The 27,073-nt window shown below is 44.2% G+C and overlaps 1 protein-coding gene across 1 annotated transcript in view; it reads left to right on the top strand.

Annotated features, from left to right (window-relative positions):
- Positions 1–5,347: 5,347 nt before the first annotated feature.
- LOC143982694 (potassium voltage-gated channel subfamily A member 3-like) overlaps positions 5,348–27,073 on the top strand; it is a 122,393-nt gene continuing 100,667 nt past the window's right edge. The window contains exon 1 of the mRNA XM_077481625.1: positions 5,348–8,850. Coding sequence (XP_077337751.1) covers positions 5,813–7,396 — 1,584 coding nt within the window. The 5' untranslated portion in view covers positions 5,348–5,812 and the 3' untranslated portion in view covers positions 7,397–8,850. The remainder of the gene's footprint in view (positions 8,851–27,073) is intronic.

Raw genomic sequence — 27,073 nt, forward strand, 5'->3', positions numbered from 1 at the left:
GACGTCACTGGACTCCTCCCCCTTCCTCTTCTGCTACACATGACGTCACCCACTGCTGCCCTATGGAACTAACACGATTGTCGGATTTACACGATGTGCTGTATTTTTATCATCTTTATGTGAGTAGTTTGTGTTTGAACACAAAAATGAAATCTTATACTTAAGCGGTGAGCACTTAGATATTTTCTTTCTACCCATGACCCGGCGTCCTTGCTGAGATCTAAGGTGACGTGAGAGAAGTTTATGGTCCGCGTTAACCCTTTTGATACACAGGGGTCAATGCCATAAGAGTCATTAGTTAGACCGGAGGTGCTACAGTTTGAATTTAAAATGTATCTTAAAATGTATCTGTATCTGTATGTGCGTTATAATTAATCAAAATTAGTTGATTAATCAATTTTAAAAAATCGATTAATCGAACACGAAAATTTAAATCAGTAACAGCCCTGATATATATATATATATATATATATATATATATATATATATATATATATATATTATAGATATTTAAAAAAAAAACTGTGGTGATCAAATGCCATCAAAAGAAAGCTCCATTTGTGTAAAAGACATTATATACATTTTGTTTGTGCGCAGTGTTGCATGACCGAACAATTACAAGTTAAAAGAGCGCAGTGCCGAATAGCAAAAAATGGCCTGCGTAAAACTTTCCGGTGCTGAGGTGGTTACGTTTCCCTTGATAATATGTAATATTCGAATTGTCATTTGTTTAGCTGTTCACTGTAAAGTACAAGAAATATATGAATCCTTTATAGCTGCACATCCAAAAGGACTTACATATGTTCTGAGGTGAAATGGAGAGAGAGTTAATTTGTGAAAAGATTGAATACAAAGTATACACTGATGCCTGTTAATACATTGTAACCACAGACTTATAAAACACAAGGAAGCCAAGTGTGCTGGCCATGGTGCTGATCTTGTCTGCTCCCAGTTATCACAGCAAACTACAGGACCTGATGTGAATCCACTTCTTTGGCTTATTTACAAAAACAACCAAGAATGTGTGATATGTTTAACTCAAACCCAAAATGTCTTAAAGCAAAACAATAGGAAAAATGGTAAGGCTCGGTTCACACAGGGGCGGCACGACTTGCAGCGCGACTCACAGACGCGACCTGCAAACGACTTCAGCGGCGACTTGCAAAACGACTTCTGTATGGAAGTCAATGCAAGTCGCCTGAAGTCGCCCCAAAAGTAGTACAGGAACCTTTTTTCTAAGTCGGAGCGACTTGAGTCGCTCCTATTAGAACGGTTCCATAGTACAGAACGGAGCGCGACTTGTCAGGCGGCTAAGTCGCCTGGACAAGTCACCCCTGTGTGAACAGAGCCTGAAGGTCCACTATAGCGAAAATGTTGCATTTTGATAAGTGCACCTGCTCTATAAGGTAGGTATACACACTGGGATATATCACTATATCTAATTTATTTTATTCCTTAAAGCTGAAATTTGGGAAGAACTATATTTAAATATCTATAATACTAGAATAGTGCATGTGTCTAAAAGCCTGCCTGCTTACTGTTTCTTACAGGGGAACATTAAAGTGTTACTAAGCCCACAACAGCAAAATCAGTGAGTATATGCAGTAAAACATGCTTGTTATACTCACTGTGGAACCTAAGGGGTTAATCCTCTGCATTGTGTAAAAAAGGCTGCTTGATTCTGTATGCACAGATCCCCCCCTCCCTGCACTGTCCCCCAGGACAAGTCTGGATAAGACAGAGCCTTTGGAGTCAGTCTGCACATGTTCAGTTTGGTGTGTATTGCTAAAGAGGTTGTTTTTTTTTCTTGGGAGAGTTCATGTGATCAAAAAGTGTCGCTGCTGACTTTTTGACCAGCTCACGCAGATATATTGCGGCAGGTCGGCAGCACTGTGAGAATTGCTGTACCTGTACGCCAGCTCGCACAGGCGCAGCTACGGGTGGGCATGCACCGCCGGCAGGGCACTCTCGCTCCCACTTCGGAAGCGCGCCTGAGGGTCGGGCAGACTTGATGTCCACTGGCGATCAGCAATCGCCTAGTACAGAGGCAGAACAGGGATGTGCCAGTGTAAACAAACGGATCCCCATTCTGACAGGAGACATGACAGAGATCTACGGCTCCCAGTGATCTCTGTCATGTCCCAGTGAGCCCATCCTCCCTACAGTTAGAACAGCTAGGGAACACACTTAACCCCTTGATCGCCCCTAGTGTTAACCCCTTCCCTGCCTGTGTCATTTTTACATAGATCAGTGCATTTTTATAGCAATGATCAATGTAATAATATCACTGGTCCCCAAAAAGTGTAATTTGGGGTCAGATTTGTCTGCCGCAATGTTGCAGATCGCCACCATTACTAATAAAAACAATGATAAAAAAATAAAAGTCCCTAAATCTATCTCATAGTTTGTAGACACTATAACTTTTGCGCAAACCAATCAATATATTCCTATTACCAAAAATATGTAGCAGAATATATATCGGCCTAAACTGATGAATAAATGTGTTTGTTTATATTTTATTTTTGTAAATGTATTATAGCAAAAAGTAAAAAAAAAAAAATATATATATATATTTTTTTTTTTTTTTTTAATTGTCGCTCTTTGTTTATAACGAAAAAAATAAAAACCTCAGAGGTGATCAAAGAGCACCAAAAGAAAGCTCTATTTGTGGGGAAAAAAAGGACATTACATTTTTTTGGGTATAGCATCTCATAACCGTGCAATTGTCAGTTAAAGTGATGCAGTGCCGTATCTCAAAAATGGCCTGGTCATTAAGGGGGCAAATTCTGCCGGTGCTAAAATGGTTAAATAAATTCACCTGTCCCATGATCCAGGGATGTAGCTGTCTGAACCCTCGATTCTCTCCTCTTGCCAGCGCCGACATTACAACTGTGGGCACCTGGCTATGACAGCTTGCAGCTTCACAGCTGTGCGCACTGCGCATGGGCAAGTCGTGCTGTGCCTCCTAAATGGTTAAGCAATCTTCGGGGACCTGTGATGTATCCCATAAGATTGCAGGGAGGGAGGGGGAGAACTTCTGCTAAAATTGCCTAGGTAGTATGAGTGGAAGTGGGAGCGGGTACCTGTCAAAACGATGTACCCCGCTCCCCCCCCAAAAAAAAATTACATGCCAAATGTGGCATAGGAGGGAGGGGGAGTGCTTAAAGCAGAACTTCCCTTTTTTGGTGGAGCTCGGCTTTAATTCCAGTTTAAGAATACATACATGAATAGTATTTTTTAAACCAGATTTTTGTGTCACTTTAAAGTGGGTTTAACGGCTAAATGTGCCTGAGAGCAGCAGTGATTGTCTTCTTTCACTCCTCCTAGGACTCAGAGGCAGAAGCAAGAACCAATGGCTCCTACTGCTGTAAATATAATCCTATGAGGAGGGAGCTGGGGGTGGGGCCAAGCCACACTGTGTGTGTCAATAGACTCACACAGCCTGGCTCAGAAACTAGCCCAAACAAGTGCCCCCATAGCAAGCTGCTTCCTATGGGGACACTTGGAAGAGAGGAGGAACCTAGAGTGCTGGCAGGGGCCCCAAAAGAGGAGGTTTTGGAATGCTCTGTGCAAAACCATTGCACAGAGTGGATAAGTATAACTTAAATAAACCTAATAAAGCAATCTGTGCAGTTCACTATATGTGTAATGCTATAAAATAAGCAAGTTGCCAGCTAGACACTGAGTGATTTCGCTACACCCCTGAGCAGCATGTTTTGTAGCAGAAAGTAAAAACTTTTTTTTCAAAATTTTCATTTTCATGTATAATAAAAAAAAACTGAAAAAAAACGTGTTTATTAGTATAAAAGACAAATAAAAATCAAAACAAATAATACAACCCCCCCCCCCCCCAAAAAAAAAGCGACCCTTTACAGGAGTTGAGTTATTTGTTTTAGGTAAGTAGAACTTGTTTATTACTAAAAAAAACATACAAAACAAATAAGAAAGGAAAAAATCACAAACAAAAAAAATGGACAAAACAAAATCCAAAACAAACAATAAAACCCCCCAAAAAGCGACCATTTACAATAGTTGAGTAGATGTATCTGAGCTACACTTTATTTGTTTTAGGTATAAGTATAACTTGTTTATTCCAAAAAAAAAAAACACCAAAAAATACCCTTCACAGTAATTAAGTAGTTGTAGTTGAGCTACATTGTTTTTGGTAAGTATAACTTGTTTATTGCTATAAAAATACAAACAAAAATCAAAACAAATAACACAAAAAAATGTAGTTGAGTGTTTGTAGTTTAGCTACACTGTTTGTTTTTGGTAAGTATAACTTGTTTATTACTATAAATATACAAACAAAAATCAAAACAAATGATACAAAAAAAAAAAACACAAAAAACGACCCTTTACAGAAGTTGAGTAGTTGAGCTACACTTTATTTGTGTTAGGTATAAGTATAACTTCTTTATTACAAAAATAAAAATAAAAAATACCCTTCGTGGTAGTTGAGTAGTTGTAGTTGAGCTACACTGTTTGTTTTTGGTAAGTATAACTTGTTTAAAATACAAACAAAAAACAAAACAAATAATGCAGAATCCCCACACAAAAAAATACCTTTTACAGAAGTTGAGTAGTTGTAGCTACACGTTATTTGTTTTAGGTATAAGTATAACTTGTTTATTACAAAAAAAAAAACACAAAAAAACATTCAGAGTAGTTTAGTTGTAGTTGAGCTACAGTGTTTGTTTTTTGGTAAGTATAATTAGTTTATTACTATAAAAATACAAATAAAAATGAAAACAGTTGATGCAAAAAATAAAAATGACCCTTTACAGTAGAGTAGTTGTAGTTGAGCTACAATTTAATTGTTTTAGGCAAGTATAACTAGTTTCTTACTAAAAAAAAATTATAAAAAAAAAACAAATAATAAAAGAAGGAAAATACAAACAAAAACAACCCCCACCAACAAAACTAAAACAAAATACAAAACAAATTTTAAAAAAAAGATACAGGAGTAGTTGTAGTTAAGTTACACTTTATTTGTTTTAGCTAAGTAAAACTTATTTTTTTTTTTTTTACTAAAAACAAACAAAACATCAACAAAAAAATAAAACAAAACAATTACAGCTATTGTGTTTTTTTTCTGTAAATTGTTTGTTTTTGTTTTAAACAAAAACAAACGAAAACTGTAAAAAAACGAAAAAAAAAAAATGAAAAAAAGAAAAGAAAAAAAAAGACCCTTGACAATGACCTTAGGCATTGCATATAAGCCTGATTGTAGATCTGTGTAGAGCGGAGATGAGGGTGAGTGATGGAGATGAGAGCAGTAGGGAGGGATGGGTGTATAGAAGGGATGTAAACACAATGATCAGTTCCACAAGTGAGTCACATGTGAGTCAGCTGTCACAGGCAGAGCTGTCACCCTGGCTGCCCACGATCATGAAAACACAGACGTTCCCAGGCAGAAGTAATAGACGATCGGTGACACGTGCAGCGGCTCCAGCATGGCCGGTCAGGGCAATGTATGTATGAGTGGAGACCGAGCACAGACCGGGCAGAGCCCCCTCCCCCTCCTCCGTCTCGCAGGTGACTACTGGCAGCGAGCCGCGCGCTCTCTGTGGGCGGGACCTGTACGCTAAGAGCCGTGGGAGGGGCCAGAGCTATATAACGGGGGTGCGCACGCAGGCTGCTCGGCTCCCTGGGCTGAGTGAGCGGAGAGCATCAGGTTGCCAGTGAAATCTAGAAAAAGAGAAGGAGGAAGTGGGGGGGAGCCGGCGGCTGTAGTAGCGGGGCTGAAGGAGGAGGAGGAGGGGGCCACCGCCGCCGCTTCCCCTGCCCGCCCTCCCCTCCGCTCACCTTTATGGACGAACACCTCAGCCTCCTGCACTCCCCTCCGCCGTCCTCCGCCAGGCACCGCACAAACAGCAACATCGTTAACCCGGGCTACACGGACGCGGAGCAGGAGAGTATGACGGTGGTGGCGTGCGATAACCTCATGGAGGAGGCGGCCGCCCTCCCGGGACAACACTCCTCCGAGGGCTATGAACAGGACGAGCACGAGTGCTGCGAGCGGGTGGTCATCAACATCTCTGGCCTCCGCTTTGAGACCCAACTGAAGACTTTAGCCCAGTTCCCCGACACCTTACTGGGCGACCCCAAGAAGAGGATGAGATACTTCGACCCTCTCCGCAACGAGTACTTCTTCGATCGCAACCGACCCAGCTTCGATGCCATCCTCTACTACTACCAGTCCGGGGGGCGCATCCGCCGACCTGTTAACGTGCCCATAGACATCTTCTCCGAGGAGATCCGCTTCTACGAGCTGGGCGAGGAGGCCATGGAGAAGTTCCGCGAGGATGAGGGTTTCATCAGAGAAGAGGAGAGACCCCTACCCTCCAATGACTTCCAGCGCCAGGTCTGGTTGCTCTTCGAGTACCCGGAGAGTTCGGGTCCCGCGCGGGGCATTGCCATCGTCTCAGTTCTGGTCATCCTCATCTCCATTGTCATCTTCTGCCTGGAGACTTTGCCCGAGTTCCGGGACGACAAGGAATACAACGGGCCACCAGTGCTGCCCCAGCTTAACAGCACCGGTCCCTTCCTGAGCAGCTCCTTCACCGACCCGTTCTTCGTGGTGGAGACCCTGTGCATCATCTGGTTCTCCTTCGAGCTCCTGGTCAGGTTCTTCGCCTGCCCCAGCAAAGCCACCTTCTCCAAGAACATCATGAACATCATCGACATCGTGGCCATCATCCCTTACTTCATCACTCTGGGCACCGAGCTGGCCGAGCGCCAGGGGAATGGGCAGCAGGCTATGTCTCTGGCCATCCTCAGGGTCATCCGCCTGGTCAGGGTCTTCAGGATCTTCAAGCTCTCCAGGCATTCCAAGGGGCTACAGATCCTGGGGCAAACCCTGAAGGCCAGCATGAGGGAGCTTGGGTTGCTCATCTTCTTTCTCTTCATCGGAGTCATCCTCTTTTCCAGTGCCGTCTACTTCGCCGAGGCTGATGACCCATCTTCTGGCTTCAGCAGCATCCCTGATGCCTTCTGGTGGGCAGTGGTCACCATGACCACGGTGGGCTACGGGGACATGCACCCGATTACCATTGGTGGTAAGATCGTGGGCTCCTTGTGTGCCATCGCAGGGGTGCTCACCATTGCCTTACCAGTGCCCGTCATAGTGTCCAACTTCAACTACTTCTACCACCGGGAGACCGAAGGTGAGGAGCAAGCTCAGTACCTCCATGTAGGGAGCTGCCAGCACTTGTCCTCCAACGAGGACCTAAAAAAGACCCGTAGCAATTCCATCCTTAGTAAATCGGAGTACATGGTGATCGAGGAAGGGGTGAGCCCAGGGCCCTTCAAGCAGCCCAGCTTTAAGACTGCCAACTGTACCACCAACAACCCCAACTGTGTGAACATCAAGAAGATCTTCACCGACGTGTAACCATCGCACCACCGATGGATGGAAGGGCTCCACCAACCAGCCAATCTGGAGAAATGTCACCACCATCGACATCGGTGTCTCCCACTTTTTTCATTTTTAAGGGAAAGGAAGCTGTGCTCACACTCTATAGGAGGAGATCAGAAGTGGCGCTAGAAGGCAAGGTCGTACCAGGAGGCTGCACATCTCTTATTTTTAATATTTACAAAAAAAAAAAAGGGAAAGTCCCTACTTTGTTTTTTTATTGGCCATAGAATGAAGTGCTGCTTTGTAAACAGTTGCTGTCGACAGATCAACATTTACCTCCAAAGTCTTTTTTTAAAATTAATTTCGTTTATGTTCCTTCTTTAAATTCGGATTATGATCATCTCACCCTTTTTGTGGAGACCACATGAAAGCACAGAACTTGTATCTGTGAACAAACCCTTTTCTATATTTGGTAGGTATACTAAGCAAATTCGTTTTTAATTAGGATTGTGATAATTATATTTCTGTTAACCTTTCTTTAAATTTGGAATATTACGATCATTAGCTCACTCTTTTTTTTGTGGACACCACCTCAAAGAGCAGAACTCGTATCTGTGAACAAAGCTTTTTACTCTATTAGCAGCATTCGGTAGGTGTACTAACCAAATTCGTTTTTAATTAGGTTTCTGATAAGCGATGATGAATTTATAGCCTAGCTGAAAAAAAAAAAAACCTGAACTGCAAAACTGTGTAGAAATCCTTCTCTGATTAGTGCCAAATTTCTATTGTTGTAAACCATAAAGCAGAGGAATCTTTCTGCCTTGCGGATTCTGTTATGTGTTGACAGTCTACATGCTAGAAGATTAAACTACTGGACTTGCTTTTCATAGGAAGTTACTAATTCTGACCTGAGTGATGCAGTTTCCATAGCAACCTGGGGTTTCCTGAGAAACCCAGTTGTCATGGCATCCTTGTTTCCATAACAACCGATCCAGATGGTTTCCAACTTACAGAGACGCTGCTGCTGTTGGGAAAAAAAAAAATGCTCAGAGAAAGTTCATTCCACGGAGATTTGCTGAAAATGGTAACCTCACATGTGAACAAGGAGATGTGGAGCCAAAGCAGACCACACTGTGAAGGGCACGCTAATGCTTCCAAAAAAACGACGATGGAAATAATCATAAAGAAAAAGATTAATAGGAAAAAGATAAAGAAGGCAATTGATTCTAATGGGAAAAAATGATCCTCATTTATATCAAGTCTTCAGTGAGGAGAAAAACATACAACAGGTCTTTGTCCAGATAAAATCAGCTGTAGCATTCCAATAAAGCACTTTATCAGCGGAAAACACATCAGCACTTACATGACTTTTTAAAGCAATGATCAAGCCTTATAAAGAACAATAAGAGGGTCTTAAGGCAACTAGCACTACAAGTGTCAGCCTGGTTTTTCCAGACCCGTTCACCAGGGAGTGATGGAACCTTAGAAAGGTGAGACTTTTATTTACAAAATGTTACTTTTTGTCTTTTTCTGTGAAATGTTTTGTCATGTTATTTAAACATCTCTAGGCTGAGTTCTCTACATAAAATAATATTGCTACATGCTTATATAACATTAGTTATGGTTGTTTCTGATGTCTAGGTAAACAAGTCTTTCTTTTTAAAGTGGTTGTAAGTTTTAGACATCAAATATGAACAAAGCATAAGCCTCTATAGCAGGGGGTCTGCAAACTTTCTTAAAGCGGAGTTTCGCCAAATTTTTTATTTTTTTTTAAAAAGTCAGCAGCTACAAAAACTGCAGCTGCTGACTTTTAAAATACAGACACTTACCTGTCCAGGGCGCCCGTGATGTCGGCACTTGAAGCCGATCTGTCCCTACGGCTCTCGGGTGGAGGCACCGCCATCTTCGGTCAGGGAATCAGGAAGCGAAGCCATTCCCTACTGCGCATGCGTGAGTCATGCTGCATGTTCCCACTGGTCCCTGCTGTCTTCTGGGACCTGTGCATCTCCCAGAGGACAGCGGGTGGGGGGTGGGGAGGGGGGTGGAGGAGGCCCTGGATATAGCATAGATAGCCACAGATACTGCGGCAATCTATGCCCGGAATTGGTCACAAATAACTGGATTATATAGGTATCTGCTCCCCCCCTTCCCCCTGAAAGGTGCCAAATGTGACACCGGAGGGGGGGAGGATTCCGAAAAACGCAAGTTCTATTTTTGGGTGGAACTCCGCTTTAACAAAGGGCTAGTTTATTTTCCTTCAGACTTTAGTTAGGGCCGGACTATGACCAGCAGTGGTGGAAATATTCCTGGCATTAGTGGGAGTAAACATTGCCACATTTGATATTAGGGGGAGAATCTGTGCCCCATCATTGCTGTCAGTGGGAGGAATAGTGTCCCATCATTGGTATTAATAGGAGGAATATTGTCTTATAATTAGTAGGAGTTGGAGAAATAGTGTCCCATAATTGGTATCAGTGGGAGGAATAGTGCCCCATCATTGGTGTCAGTGGGAGGAATAGTGCCCCGTCATTGGTGTCAGTGGGAAGAATAGTGCCCCATCATTGGTGTCAGTGGGAGGAATAGTGCCCCATCATTGGTGTCAGTGGGAGGAATAGTTTCCCATCATCGGTATTAGTGGGAGGAATAGTGTCCCACCCATCATTGGTATCATTGGGAGGAATAGTGTCCCATGATTGGTATTAGTGGGAGGAATAGTGTCCCACCCATCATTGGTATCATTGGGAGGAATAGTGTCCCATCATTGGTATTAGTGGGAGGAATAGCGTCCCACCCATCATTGGTATCATTGGGAGGAATAGCGCCCCATTGGGGGATATTGGGCTTCATTGTTGGTGTCAGTTGTCAGAACAGTGTCTCGCCATCATCTCACATCAGTGGTAGGAGTTGTGTCCCAAGGGCCATATAAATACAGGCAAAGGGTCACAGTTTGGAGACCACTAGTCTATAGCATTGGTGCTCAAACTGTGGCCCTTCAGATGTGGCAAAACTACAAGTCCCATCATGCCTTTGCCTTTGGGGGTCATGCTTGTACCTGTTAGCCTTGCAATGCCTCATGGGACTTGTACCTGTTAGCCTTGCAATGCATCATGGGGTTTGTAGTTACGCAACAGCTGGGGGGGTCACAAGTTGGATACCCCTTCTCTATAGTGTGTACTTGTCTGAATTATGAGCCCTAAGTGTAATTTCTGTCTGCTGCCTCGTACCTCTGCTATCAGCATAAATCACTTCTGACAAGTTTTCCTGACACCAAGAGAAAAATGGTGACAAGGGAGGAATCTCCAGCTGATGGACAGCCTCCACTCTGTTCCTGTGTGCTGTATGGGTGCATCCCTTCCCTAAAATCATCTCTCAGATCTATCCTCACTGAGCTCTGCAGAGTGTAATTTTAGCTCTCTGCCCCCTTTTTTCTGATAGCTCATAAATGCTTGATAAATTCTTTGCTTTGAACAAATGTAGAGAAGACTGCAGATGAACAGATATAACTTATATAGGAGGATTTTAATCTTTTGTGTATTGCCTGAGGCCAGTCACTTCACTGGGTATATGTGAGGGTTTACAACCAAGGTTCTGTGTTTCTATTTTGACATTAGTGTATCAGAAAGGTTTGTAAATCCTGAATTAAAGTTTAGCTTGGCTTTAATGTGTATTAAATCATTAGGCTTCATGTATACCCTGCCTACATTTACCACAGCTACTGGAAACCGCTGCGTGATTTTGCCATGGTTTGCTTTCTTTTCACAGCTGGCAGTCAAAATGTTCCTATCCTGAAAGTGATTCTTCTGCATTCAGAAGAGGGAGGTTCAGAGAGGTTGAACCTCACCTAACTGTAGTAACCCTAAACTCTGCTAAAAGTCTATGGGGGTTATTTACTAAAGGAAAATCCACTTTTGCACTGCAAGTGCGCTTGGAAGTAAAGTCGCTGTAGATCCGAGGGTGATATGCAAGGAAAATAAAAAACAGCATTTTATCTTACATATGATTGGATGATAAAATCAGCAGAGCTTCCACTTATTTCAGATCTACCCCTTAGATTTAGAGCGACTGCATTTCCAAGTGCACTTATAGTGCAAAGTGGATTTGCCTTTCGTAAATATCCTCCTATGTGTACATTGACACACCGGCTTTTATGGAGTTGAGTTTAGGAGCTTTGGCAAAAAAAGGCAAAGCTCCTAAACTCAAGTTTAGGTACTGCCAGTGTACATGAAGTCGAAGGCCTAATGCACACTGCTGCTCCTAAACTCACATTAAGGCTTCATGTACACGGGACGTTGTTTAACCTCTGCTAAACGTCTTGACAGCTAAAAAATGGTGACTAAAAACATCCATTTAGCTGCATTTACATGCCGCAATTGTAAAGAAAATATATATATTTTTTGTTAAAAACGTCTGTAAACGAAACGCTGCTAAACGCGAGCATTTAGCAGCTGTTACTGGCATTTGCCATTTCAAATGACTCTGAACATCCGTCCGAACCCATTTTTTTGCATTCAAAAAATTGCTTCTAAACTCAACTGCCTAGAAATGACTATAAATGACACTGTGTACATATACTGATAAGATAAAATAGAGGAGAGTTCAGGGGTAGCTGAAAAACATGCCCAACTGCTCTTAAATGCCCGTTTACCAGCAGCAGTGTACATGAGGCCTTAGGAGCTTTTGGCATTTTTTTGGCAAAGCTCCTAAACTCAACTCCATAAAAGCCTGTGTGTCAATGTACTCATAGGCTTTTAGCAGAGTTTAGGAGTTGCTGCAGTTGGGTGAGGTTCAAGCTCTCTCAACCTCCCTCTCCTGAATATGGAAGAATCCCATTTAGGATAGAAACTTTTTGATCGTTTGATCATGGTGCAATTTTGCTGCGTCTTGTGTTTTCCCGCAGCCGCAGTAAATGTAACCTGGTGTACATGAAGCCTTACAGGTGAATGTGAACCTGGAACTTCACTGTTCTGATTTTCTCAGGATCTAGGATTGCCATGTAAGCCCTGGTTCACACTTGTGTGACATGAAAGCAGCACCACTTCAAGTGTGACAAGTTGCAACTTTACTGATAAGAAGCACTCCTATGCTACTTTGATGGATCAGTGGGTTTGTTTTTAACCCTCGCCTCTCCTCCCTGGTCATCCTTGCTGCCTAAAAACTTCTTACCAAGCACATTCCATTCACAACTAAGCATAGGGGAAACACGCTGTTCCCACCCACGTTTTTTTTGTGTGCATTTTTCAACTGTAAACGGGCATTGCACATAGGGCAGCTCATTTACTTGAATGGGCGACAAATACCCCAAAGTAGCCCTAGAACATTTTCAGTCGTGGAGTTTCACAGCAAAACATGCCTCTGCTAATTGTGATTGGGGTGTCATTAACAATTAGGCTGAAGTTACATCTGCATCTACATGCTTTGCGGTGCATTTCAGAAATGCGCCGCAGAAGCGCATCGCGGCTTGCATTGCCAATAATGGCAAAGCAAGCACAACGCATGCCAAGAGTGCACAGTTTTTGTGTGGGTTGCTGCACGATCGGAAAGGTGCAGATCCAAATGCAGAATAAATGGTAATGCAAGCGTGACACACACTGCCTCACATTTTCGAAACGCATGGCAAAGCACGCATTTTCCTGCAGGTTGCCATGTGTTTGGAAATGTGTTACAAGAATGCCTTTTCGGAATGCAAGGCAAAGAATACATTTTATTGAGGGTTACTGTGCGCTCAGAAAGGCGCAGATGCAAATGAATGGAAATACAAGCATGACGCATATTGCTGCGCCTTTTAGAAATGCATAGCAAAGTGTGCGTTTTTTTGTGCGTTGTCTAGCGTTTGGAAATGCTCAAATGCAAATGGATGGTATGCCATGAAATGCAAGGCAAAGCATACATTTTCTTGGGGGTTGCCATGCATTCAGAAAGATGCAGATGCAAATGAATGGCAATGCAAGTGCAACACATGTTGCTGTGCGTTTTTGAAACACATGGCAAAACATGCATCTTCTTGCAGTTTGCCGTACATTCAGAAAAAAGCAAATGGGAATGAATGGTAACGCAAGCGTGACATGTGTTTTTGAAACCCAAAGTGTGCATTTTCTTGCCGCACATTCAGAAATGCTCAGATGTGAATGCAGGCTAATTGGTTATGACACCCCAATCGTGGTTAGCAGACGTGTTTTGCTGCATGACAAAACATGCTACAAATGTGACAAAATGTGACACTCCATGACCAAAGAGGTTGAGCTACATTGGGGCGTTTGTTCCACCTAGGGCAGCCCATTTAACTGAATAGGCTCCCCTATGCCCGATGCATTCAGGTGTTAAAAATGTGCAAAAAAACTAAAAAAAACAATGCAAGAGTGAATGTGAATGTGTTATGCTCAAGTGTGAATGGGATTTGCTAGGAATGAAGCTTTTAGGTAGCAAGGATGACCAGGTGAGGGGTAAAAAAAAGTGATCCATCTCATTCTTATGTAAACTGATGCGACTTCAGTGAGATAACACAGAAGTCTATGGGGCCAAGTCGCACTAAAGCCTCGTACACATGAGCAGTATGTCAGGAGACATTTGCCGGTTAAAAAAAAATGACCAATGTTCTGCCTGTGTGTATGTCGGTCTGTCCGACAAAAGCTGGCAATTTGGCCCACTTCTGTCAGTTGTGCGTACTGGAAAACCGCCCTTGTGTCCCCCGCGTCCCCCGGGCATCCCCCCAGCCAGAACACAACAGCTCAGCGGGCGAGATCGCTGAACTAACCTCACATGGTTAGTACAGCGGCTCCGACTGGAGCTGACAGTTTTTTTGTGCAACCCAGCTGTAGTGTGTACCCGGGTTTAGAGTGGCACAAAAGTAGTGCAGGAACTATTGAACTATTTTTTTCCGTCACTAAAGTTATGGCAGTTAAGACACACCCATTGAAATGCATGGGATGCAACATCAAAGTCCAAAGTCGCATGGCAAGTCGCATTGGTGTGAACCAGGGCTTACAAGTGAACGTGAAACCGGAACTTCACTGTTCTGATCTGCTCAGTCACCATCTAGTTTTGCTATGTAAAGGAAATTTAGGTCTATTAGAAATTTGAAATACCGCAGAAGGTGATATAACACTGCATCTGAGCACCACAAACCAAAATCGCACTTTTCATTCATTCTTAATATTCAAAGCAAACTCATCCATCCATCCATGCTTTAGTTTGCTGAGAAATGCTGGGAAAAACATCCCCTAGCATTTATGGTCATGGCCCAGGGGTTTCTACCGCTTTCACATTTGGGGGGGGGACAAGGACAAAAGTAGGGGGGCCAACTATAAAAATTATACAGTTTCTCACAAAAGTGAGTACATCCCTCACGTTTTTTGTAAATATTTTTTTATATCTTTTCATGTGACAACACTGAAGAAATTACACTTTGCTACAATGTAAAGTAGTGAGTTTACAGCTTGTATAACAGTGTCAATTTTCTGTCCCCTGAAAATAAGTCAACACACAGCCATTAATGTCTGGCAACAAAAGTGAGTACCCCTAAGTGAAAATGTCCAAATTGGGCCCAAAGTGTCAATATTTTGTGTGGCCACCTTTGTTTCCTAGACTGACTTAAAGAGGGATTCCACCAAAAAAAAAAAAAATATTAAAAGCCAGCAGCTATAAATACTACAGCTGCTGACTTTTAATAAATGGACACTCACCTGTCCCGGGTTCCAGCGATGCCGGCAGCCGAGGCCGATCGATCGCTCGGCTCTCGGCTGCTGCCGCCACCATTCTAGGTGAGGGAATCAGGAAGTGAAGCGAATCGGCTTCACTTCCCGGTTCCCTACTGCGCATGTGCGAGTCGCGCAGCGCAATAGGAAATCTCTGCACTGTCTCTGAGACCCGTGTGTGTCCCAGCAGACAGTGCGGCAGGACAGGAAATGGCGTAGACTCCCACGGGAGTCTATGCCTGGAAGTGGGTGTAAATACCTGTCTTTGACAGGTATCTCCACTCCCCTCCCCCCTGAAAGGTGCCAATTGTGACACCGGAGGGGGGGAGGGATCCGATCAGCGGAGGTTCCACTTTGGGGTGGAACCCCGCTTTAACCCTCTTGGGCATGGAGTCCACCAGAGCTTCACAGGTTGCCACCGGAGTCCTCTTCCTCTCCTCCATGATGACATCACTGAGCTGGTTGATTTTAGAGACCTTGCGCTCCTCCACCTTCTGTTTGAGGATGCCCCACAGATGCTCAATAGGGTTTAGCTCTGGAGACATGCTTGGCAAGTCTATCACCTTTACTTCCAGCTTCTTTAGCAAAGGCAGTGGTCATCTTGGAGGTGTGTTTGGGGTCATTATCATGTTGGAATACTGCCCTGCAGCCCAGTCTCCGAATCCAAAGGGCGGAGGGGCTTGGATCATTCTCTGCTTCAGTATGTCACAGTACATGTTGGCATTCATGGTTCCGTCAATGAACTGTAGCTCCCCAGTGCCAGCAGCACTCATGCAGCCCCAGACCATGACAATCCCACCACCATGCTTGACTGTAGGCAAGACACACTTGTCTTTGTACTCCTCACATGGTTGCCGCCACACACGCTTGGCACCATGTGAACCAAATAAGTTTATCTTGGTCTCATCCGACCACAGAATATGGTTCCAGTAATCCATGTCCTTAGTCTGCTTGTCTTCAGCAAACTGTTTTAGGGTTTTCTTATGCATCATATTTAGAAGAGGCTTCCTTCTGGGGCGAAAGCCATGCAGACCAATTTGATGCAGTGTGCGGGATATGGTCTGAGCACTGATAGGCTGACCCCCCACCCCTTCAAGCTCTACAGCAATTTAGGTAGCACTTATACGTCTATCTCCCAAAGACAACCTCTGGATATGACGCCGAGCACATGCATTCAGCTTCTTTGGTCGACCATGGCGAGGCCTGTTCTGAGTGGAGCCTGTCCTGTTAAACCACTGTATGGTCTTGGCCACCGCGCTGCAGCTCAGTTTCTAGGCCATCTTTACGTAGAGCAACAATTCTTTTTTTCAGATCCTCAGAGAGTTCTTTGCCATAAGGTGTAATGTTGAACTTCCAGTGGCCAGTATGAGAGAGTGAGAATGATAATACCCGATTTAACACATCTGCTCCCCATTCATACCTGAGACCTTTTAACACTAACAAGTCACATGACACCGGGAAGGGAAAATGGCTAATTGGGCCCAATTTGGACATTTTCACTTAGGGGTATACTCACTTTTGTTGCCAGTGGTTTACACATTAGTGGCTGTGTGTTGAGTTATTTTGAGGGGACAGCAAATGTGCACGGTTATACAAGCCGTACACTCACTACTTTACATTGTAGCAAGAAAAGATAAAATATTTACAAAAATATGAGGGGTGTACTCACTTTTGTGAGATACTGTGTATATGTATATATATATATATATATATATATATATATATATATATATATATATATATATATATATATATATATATATATATATATACACACAGTGCCTTGAAAAAGTATTAACACCCCATGAAATTTTTGTCATGTTACAAACAAAAACGTACCGTATATACTCGAGTATAAGCCGAGATTTTCAGCCCCTTTTTTTAGGCTGAAAGTGCCCCCCTCGGCTTATACTCGAGTCACCGCCGTCTGCCTAGCTGATCAGCGTGTCGTGCAGACAGACGGCGGCCATTCCACTATTCAAAAGCCGTGCCTCCCTGTTTGTGATAGGCGGAACACTCAATTTCCCAGCAGTCAGTGTTCCGCCTATCACGGACATCCGCTCATCCTCATACTACGGACGAGGATGAGAGGATGTCCGTGGCTTTTGAATCCTGGCATGGCCGCCTTAATTTTTTTTATATATGCAGATCGGTGCAAAATGGCACACAGAGGCTGCAGAAGGACACAGAGGCTGCAGAAGGACACAGAGGCTGCAGAAGGACAAAGAGGCTGCAGATTGGCACACGGAGGCATGCACAGGACACAGGTAGGCTGCAATGGACACAGGGATGGACACAGGGAGGTACACAGGGAGGTATGCAGCTGCAGATGGGCATTGTTGACCCTCTTTTCCACTCTTTTAAGCTGTAACAGTAGCTGCTGCATATCTCACCCTCGGCTTATACACGAGTCAATACGTTTTCCCAGTTTTTTTGTGGTAAATTAGGGGCCTCGGCTTATATTCGAGTCGACCTATACTCGAGTATATACGGTAAATTTATTTTATTGGGATTTTATGTGATAGACCAATACAAAGTGGCACCTAATTGTGAAAAGGAAGGAAATGATAAATGGTTTCAAATTACCACCCAGGGCGGATCCTTTATCTGGCAGTCCCCCCAGGTGGACAGGCAATGCACCGCAAGTCAATGTCTAGTGATGTTAGGGTAGTATACTGGCAGATGATATAGTGCCAGGTTAAGTGATATAGTGCCAGGTTAGGGTGGGCTATTGGCCGACTAGGGTGGGCTAGAGCCAGGTTATGGTGATATAGTGCCAAGTTGGGGTGATATAGGCATATAGGTTAGGCAGGGCCATCTTAATAGCATCATGGGCCCCTGGGCTCTGGGGCCCCTACAATGGAGACAGCACAGGTAAACAGACATCAAGTAGGTAGGAGGCAGACAACTTTTGGGTGGAGCTCCGCTTTACCTACATGAACAATCATTCTGTACAGTAAAGAAACAATATTAAAATACTACATACATAAAGTAACAAAGCTGTCCTGTGCATATAATATATCTGCTAGAATGATGCTCAGGACAGCTGTAACAAGTATAGACATGGCCGCCAATAAAAATCATGAGACACCATCCAGCTTGACAGGGCCTCAGATACCCCCAAACAACCCCTTCACACACACCAGGTTTCCCCCTACCATTGTTATCTGGTTACCACCCCCACATCTCCTGAATTCTCAACCCCAAATACCTCCACAGCACTATGGCCCCTCTACACCCCAGATATCCCTCCAGCACGCTGACCCCTCTACATCTCAGATATCCCCCAGTACTCTGACCCCTCTACACCCCAGATATCCCCCCAGCACTCTGACCCCTCTACACCCCAGATATCCCCCCAGCACTCTGACCCCTCTACATCTCAGATATCCCCCCAGCACTCTGACCCCTCTACATCTGAGATATCCCCCAGCACTCTGACCCCTCTACACTGCAGATATCCACCCAGCACTCCGACCCCTCTACATCCCAGATATCCACCCAGCACTCTGACCCCTCTACATCCCAGATATCCCCCCAGCGCTCTGACTCCTCTACACCCCAGATATCCCCCCAGTGCTCCTACTCCTCTACATCCCAGATATCCCCCCAGTGCTCTGTCCCCTCTACATCCCAGATATCCTCCAAGCACTCTGAACCCTCTACATTCCAGATATCTCCCAAGGACTCTGACCCCTCTACATCTCGGATATCCCCCAGCACTTTGACCCCTCTATACTGCAGATATCCACCCAGCACTCTGACCCCTCTACATCCCAGATATCCACCCAGCACTCTGACCCCTCTACATCCCAGATATCCCCCCAACACTCTGACCCCTCTACATCCCAGATATCCCCCCAACGCTCTGACTACTCTACATCCCAGATATCCTCCAAGGACTCTGATCCCTCTACATCCCAGATATCCCCTTAGCACTATGACCCCTCTACATCCCAGATATCCCCCAGCATTCTGACCCCTCTACATCCCAGATATCCTCCCAGCATTCTGACCCCTCTACACTGCAGATATCCGCCCAGCACTCTGATCCCTCTACATCCCAGATATCCCCCCAGCACTCTGACCCCTCTACATCCCAGATATCCCCCCAGCACTCTGACCCCTCTACATCCCAGATATCCCCCCAGCACTCTGACCCCTCTACATCCCAGATATCCCCCCAGCACTCTGACCCCTCTACATCCCAGATATTCTCCCAGCACTCTGACCCCTCTACATCCCAGATATTCCCCCAGCACTCTGACCCCTCTACATCCCAGATATCCCCCCAGCACTCTGACCCCTCTACATCCCAGATATTCCCCCAGCACTCTGACCTCTCTACATCCCAGATATCCCCCCAGCACTCTGACCCCTCTACATCCCAGATACCCCCCCAGCACTCTGACCCTTCTACATCCCAGATATGCCCCCAGCACTCTGACCCTTCTACATCCCAGATATGTCCCCTGCATTCTGACCCTTCTACATCCCAGATATCCCCCCAGCACTCTGACCCCTCTCCACCTCAGATATCCAAGTAAATATAATCTACTTTTCTTTTTATTTACTAAAGCTAGCAGCATACATATTAAAAATCGGCAATGTTGATTAAGAGTGAAGTTCCATTTTAAGGCAAAACTCCATCCTCATCCTTTTCTGTCCTCAAATGCCTGTTCCTGGTACTTGGCGGAGAACTGTGCTGCTCTTTATTTTTCTCCTCCTGTCCCCCTGTATGCCTCTGAATTTTCATTGAAGGACATTTCAGTAAAAACACTTCCTAGCTATATGATGCTCAGTCTCTCATATAACTCACTGACTGTCATAAAACTCCCTCCCTCCCCCCCCCCCCCGGACCACAGGGGCTGTCAGTCACTGTTGCTGTGTCCTACTGTATATGTAATTTCCAGTGACGGCCTGTCGATTAGGGGTGTGCGGGCGCCACCCCCTCTATCCAATGCTGCCACCCCCCAATATGAATAGATAGATTCATTCTCAGCATGAGCTCTATCCACGGCTGCCGCGGCCGTTTCGGTCAGTAGGGTATTTTTGACACAGATTTCCTGCTAAACCGGAGCAGTCTGTGTTCATGGGGGAATCAAGCAAATTTGTTTCCTCCAACCCTTGATTACAAGAAAGAAATTTGGTTCATCTGTGGCTGGCCTTGGAGGAGAGTTGAGCCTAGTACACATGGGCCGGATGTCGTCCGGCATTGGCCGGTTCAATAAAAAATGGCAAAATGCGGCCTATGTGTACTACAGTTGGCCCGACAGGGGCATGACCGAAAAAAGTCTTCCAATCAAGTCCCGATCAGCAATCTCAGTCAGCGACGTGTTCTAGTGGAAGGGGTGGGGGTAGGCCCCTGGTGGAACCCCTGTCAGAACACAACAGAACAGCAGGGGAGATTGCAGTACTAACATTGCATAGTTAGTACAGTGGCTCCTCCTGAACTGTCAGGTTTTTTTTCATTCAGCCCTGCCAGGTTGAACAAAAAAAACTACTAGTGTGTACTAGGCTTTAGTTAAATGTATAATATTCTTTGACCTTGATCTTACATTGTCAGTAATTGCTACTTATGCACATGTAAAACAAGCGAAACCTGTTTTGACCTTCATGACCTTTGTTTTTTATATGCAAATTTAGGCTGTGGTTAATTGTATTTTAAAATCTAAGGGCAGGTCAGTAAGTAAGTACTTACGTCTGGGGGTTTAGAAAATCGTAACTGCTTTTGGTTGTGGTGCCCAGGAGCCACAATTACAGCATATTTTTGCCTATAGCCATTCACTGCAAAAAAAAAAAAAAACGTCAATGGCTACATGCGTGTAACTCTGGCAGTTGTGTTTACAAGCTCATGCATATGAACATATATCAAAACGTACAATTAATATTTTTTAAGAAAATGCCCATATGTGTAAAGGGGTGGATGCCGATATTTACGTGTATGTAGCCATACAGAGCATTTTTGTATTGAATGTCTATGGGCAAAGGTACACTGCAGCTGTGGCCCCACAAGAGCTGTGGCCGTTGCTTACGCTCAGCAATTGTATGGAGATGGGTGAGCCATCTTCCCCTCACTTGTCTCCATACCCAGCTAATGACAGGACACGATTGCCTCTGCCACTGCCAGCGGCTCCGGGTAAGCGACAGAGGTCACCGCATCACAGCGGGAGGGGGGCTCCTCTCCCGCCGCCAATAAAAGGGATCTTGCGGCGAATCCGCCACAGAGACCACTTTTATCTTGTAGCGGACCGCCTGCTGAAGAAGAGGATACCGGAGTTATGGCAGCTAGCTGCTGCCATAAGAACGATATCCTCCTTCAAATCTGCGGCGGGCGGTCCATAAGTGGTTAACTTTATATTGATTATTATACATATTAGCATATTATGTAAAATAACAATTTTAAAATTACATATGTGATGCAGTCTGTCAGCAGCGTTAACACAGCAGGTTTTGTTTTTGTATCCCCACTGTAACATCATTTTATTACTTGTTGATCTGCTCGTAGATACCTTAAAGTAGAACTATAAGCAAACCTTTTTTTTTTTCATTCTAGACAGAGCAAGGGAAGATTATAACCCCTGTCAGATTTTTTTTTCTCCATCTGTGTCCCATTGCAGAGATTTCCCTTCACTTCCTGTCCCATAGCCAAACGAGAAGTGAAAGAAAATCCTTGCAAATCAGGGAAACTCCTTGGGGGCCCCCCAGGTCACCAGAACTAGTGTTCCCACTGGAAGAATTCCCTCTATTACTTTTGTGGAGACAACCCAAAATTTGAGATTTTCTTTTTCTTTTACTTTCAATGGTAATGGTAAACAGGGCAAACAGAGAGGGTGAATCTCCCTAATGGGGGCACACACAGCAAAAAGAAACTGACAAACATTCTAATCCCTCTGCACTTTAAAAAGTTTTGCATTTGGTTATACTTTAATAGGTTGACAATGTGTGGACAGGGTGGACATGCAGTTTTTTTTTAATGGATTTTAAGCACAAAACATGTAAATTACCCTTTCACTGTTACAGACGTAGTATTTACTATATGTACGCAGCATCGGCCTTCAGATGTAAGAGATCCAGCGGCCATATACCAGCTCTCCTGGCTACTTATACAGTTTTCAGAACAGTATCATGGGCTTGCCACTGGGACCAGACCCCAAACCCCACCAAAACGATGGAAGAAGCAGGGCCTTCCATGTAAAGTAGCTTTGGGCACTGGATTCTTTAGCTGGCACTTCCCCCTGGAACGTTGTTCTGTGTGTGACAAAGCTGGTGCATGCCAGTCCCTGAAGACCCCTTTAGGGGTATACTTTTCCAAAGAAAGTGAAGCATGGGGGCGGGGGGGCAAACTTTCTCACTTAAATATGTATTTCTTGGGTTGGTAAGTAAGGAACCTGTTCCTTTTAACCACTTGCAGACCTACCACAGTACATATACTACAGCGGGGCAAAACATGCAGGTGCCTGCTCTGGGTTTAGGAGCGCTCTGCTGATTGCGGATCCGGGGCCCAATGATCACAATGTCAACAAAGCTTTTATGGATGAATTCATTCATAACAGCTGTGTTTCCTATGCTGTGGGTGGCCCACAGCCGTTGATTACATGGTACCTGGGCCAATTACGGCACCCTGTACCATGTGATTAGCTTTTACAAGTGATCACAGCTGTCATGATTTGTTAACCCATTCATGACAGTTGAAATCTTTGCTGTTACAAGGATTGTGACAGCAAAGAAAGTGTAAAAAATAATAAAAAATACCTGACCACCCTCAGAGTGCTAAAACCAGTGATTATGGGTGTGGTTTAAAGTGGTTGTAAACTCTGTTACACCATTTGTACTTACAGGTAAGCCTATAATAAGACTTACCTGTAGGTACTATAAATATCTCCTAAACTTGCACAGTTTAAGAGATATTCACTATATATGCTTTTGCCTACATCATCAACACATGCACACTGAAGGAACGGCCCGCTGGTGCATTTCTTCAGGGCCCATGCCATGAGTGGCGGCTCCCGCGTGCATGCGCAGGAGTGACGTCATCGCAGCTTCGGCCAGTCACAGCATCGGAACTCACAAACCCGGAAGTAACTCCGGTGAAAGATATTGGCCGTGTACTCAGTGTGCCCGCGCCGATTCAGGGCATCATTCTAAGGTAAGCATTTCATAATGAGCCATTATGCGATGCCCTCTTCTTTTTCGGTCCCCCACCGGTGGTCCTGGCTCCCCCCCCCCCCCGAGTGCCCCCAATAGCAAGCCTTTTGCTATGAGGGCATTTAAGCAGGCTCGTTCCTGCTCGGGCATTGTGCATTCACACACAGAACACAGCTTGGCCCCTGCCCCCCATCCCAGTACAAGCTTTTGGCTGTTACTCCTTTCTCTTTAACTTCCACTGCCCCAGCAGTCTTATATATATGCAAAGTTAATAAAGGCCTACATAGTGTAATCCTGTTTGACAGATTTGTTAAAAGTAAATAGTAGTGCACTTATATGAGTTAAAACGAATACAAGTGGTTTGTATGTAAAACCAGGAAGTCCGGGACGCGATGCGCTCCACAAACCCAAACCGGAAGTGATGCAATGACACTGTAGTGTTGATAAATAACTGCGCAAATATTGTGCAACATAAAAATTGCAGATAACACAAATTGCAGAAAAAAACAGTTTTTTGAAAATATATACTCTTTGGGGGCAAAAATAAATAATATTGCCCCTGTAGACAAGTGGTTTAAGTGTTTGCTACCCAAGCATTTCATATCCTGATATGTGCCTTCTGTACCATGTACCTATATGTAAAATTATCCAGTTCTCTTTGTATTGCTCCCTTTGTGGGAAATCCCGGGGGTTCCTGTCAGTGTGCTCTCCTCCAATGATCAAACTTGTCCTGACACACCTTCCCTTGCACAGTCTTTCACTGGGAAGCTCAGTGTGCTGCTGTTTCTCCTCCCTCAGCTCTTATGCAGATGAGAAAAGAGTGAAGTTGTACCAAAATTTCAGCGGCCGAAAATTGTGTTTTCGGGCCTTTTGCTTATAGAGAAAAAGGTGCCGATTATGCACATGCAATTTTACCACAATTTTATTGTTATTTTGCCACGATTTTACCACAATTTTACTATGCTTATGGTGTGCTTTTCATAGGTCATGTGACTCAAAAACCATATAAAAAACATGATACGGTTGCATTATTGATGCGTTCTTGCTGCGTTTTCAATCCACTTCAATAGGGAGGTGTGTTTTTGGTGCGTTTTTTTTTTACCTGACCAAAAATGCAGCAAGCAAGATTTTTAACACCACAACGGAAACGCAATGGACCAGTGTGAAGACAAAAATACAATTTAAAGGGATGCATTTTTCTCAAGCTTTTCTCAAGCTAAAGGTGCCGATAATGGTGACTATAAATTCATATTTATTTAAATTTATGATAATAATTTAAAAGTCCAATATAATTTAATTATAAATAAAAATATATATTTTCATTGTCATTTTGGGTTTTGGCCAAGTGCATCCTGAATTTTCAGTTTCGGCACCAAAATTTCTATTCAGTGCACCTCTAGAACAGAGGGAATGTGATCACTTATAAAAAATGGGAAAAATGGGTATTTGGTTTTTTAAACCTAGGCAAGACATTTGTGTATTTCATGAATGGGTTGTTTTACAAGGTGGTCGTTTACAGTGACTTTAAGGGGCTCTTGTAAAATTTCTGAATGAAGTGCTACTAAAATGCTACTACAGTATATGATCTCCAGACAAATACTCCAATTTAATTTAAAATGTCACATTTTCAGTGAGTGAAATGCGCGAGGGATGGAATCAACCATTTGGCTGTGATGCCATCTCCAGTGGCTCTTTAATTTGCAATAAATGTTATAACTTGATCGCTGCTTCATTTAGTAAACATGTATATTACAGAAACAACATTCATTAGTATTCCCATTTTGTGAGAAAGATAGATGGATCTTACAAATACATTTGATTTTGGTTGGCCATAGCATGGCAGATTCCATAGGCATCTCTGCTTGAAGCAAGCCCTGCCATCACTGTGAAGATTGTCTCTGCCAACACTGTTCATATATTTACTGTAGACATGTGTCTAAATTTCCCTTTCCTCTGAATCCCGATCTGCATTCGGATCGCACTCTAGAGGCTATAGCCAGGCAGCGAGGAAGCGATGCCATGCCTCCTTACCGCCTGTTTTTACCACTTCCTGCCAAAGCCTGTTCTGACACTTCTCACTTAAATGTAAAAATCAGCTTCTTTTTTTTTTGCTAGAAAATGAATTAGAACTCCAAAACATTATATATTTTTAAGCAGAGACCCTAGAGAATAAAATGTTGGGTGTTGCCATTTTTTATGTTATGCAGTATTTGCACAGCAGTTTTTCAAATGGGAAGGGGGAGACTGCTTCTGCTGCATGCAAACGCGATTCAGTGGCTGGTATAGCTTTTACTTTATTCAGCATTTCCAGCTGAAAAAACCCCCAAAATACTTAGGTCGTGACTGCAGCTGCAGCCAGGGCCCCAGTATAACCGTTTCAACCAGAAGACATAGGGGTATTTCCTATTGGAGGAAGTGGTTAGCTCCATTTTGCCAACAAATGCGCCACAACCGTGTGCATTCTATGAGTTTGTGGGGCATTTGCATTGCTTCCTCATTTACTTGAATGTGTAGCTACATGTTGGGTAAACTTTGCTGTGGGCACAAAGTGAAGCATCACGACCGTGATATTTAAACAGAATTCGCTGCCTATTGCAGCTTAAATGTTTGTAAAAGCAATTTTATTTTTAAAAAACATGTTATACTTACCTGCTTTGAGCAATGGTTTTGCACAGAGAAGTCTCAATCTTCTTCAAAAGTCCCCTGCTGTTGCTTTGGGCCCCTCCCTCTAGCCAAGTGCCCCCATAGCAAGTCTCTTGCTATGGGGGCACTCATGTGTACTCGCTCTCAAGCCCCGCTCTCTATGTGCATAAGACAAGGAGAGCATGGCTCAGCCCTGCCCCTGCTCCCTGCTCACTGGCTGTGATTGACAGAAGCAGGATCCAATGGCTCCTGCTGTTTCATTTCAGCCAATGAGGAGGGAGAGACCTGGGAAAGCAGTCTCATCGCCGGATCAAGATCAGGCTTAGGTAAGTGTTGAGGTTTTTTTTTTACACTTTGTAGGCTTGTTTCTACAGGTAGAAAGCATGTTCCATTAGTCAAAACATTAACCTCTTCAGATCCGTGCTATAGCCAAATGATGGCTATAGAGTGGATCTGCTTTGCCAGGAGGCCGTCAATAGATGTCCTCCCCTTTGCACGCTCGCCACGCCCCCCCCCCCCCCCCCTGAAGGGCACACTCGACGGGCGCTGTGATCACCTGAGTCAATGAGACTTGGGTGATCATAGATCGGAGTAAGGGGTTGATTCCGACCCCTTACCACGTGATCAGCTGTCAGCCAATGACAGGTGATCACATGATGTAAACAAAAGATGAGTAATCATTTATTTTTTCTTCTCTCGCTGACAGCGTCAGGGGAAAAAAATGCCGATCACCGGCTTCTGTTGAAAAAGCATTGGTCCCATAGAGCAGTGGTCACCAACCCTGTCCTCAGGGCCCACTAACAGGCCAGGTTTGCAAGATAACTGAAATACATCACAGGTGATATCATTTGCTGCTCAGTGATTGCAGTATTCTAGTCTGCATCTCCCCAAGGTAATACGTAAAGCCTGGCCTGTTAGTGGGCCCTGAGGACAGGGTTGATGACCACTGCCATAGAGGAAGAGGCAAAGCCGCCTCATATGTGCCCACCAGTACCGCCTGCCAGTGCCACAAATAAGTGTCCACAGTGCCATGAATCAGTGTCCACCAGTATATAAGTGCCAGCAATCAGTGCCACCTATCAATGCCCACCAGTGGTGCCTCATCAGTGCCACCTAGCAGTGCTGCCTATCAGTGTCACCTACCAGTGCGGATCAGTGCCGCCCATTAGTGCCACCTATCAGTGCAACCTATTAATGCCCTTCAGTGCCAACTAACAATGCCCTTCAGTGC

The sequence above is a fragment of the Lithobates pipiens genome, unplaced genomic scaffold (assembly GCF_037356315.1).
Source record: "Lithobates pipiens isolate NorthernLeopardFrog02 unplaced genomic scaffold, aLitPip1_a1.2 Scaffold_16, whole genome shotgun sequence".
Classification (NCBI taxonomy): domain Eukaryota; kingdom Metazoa; phylum Chordata; class Amphibia; order Anura; family Ranidae; genus Lithobates; species Lithobates pipiens.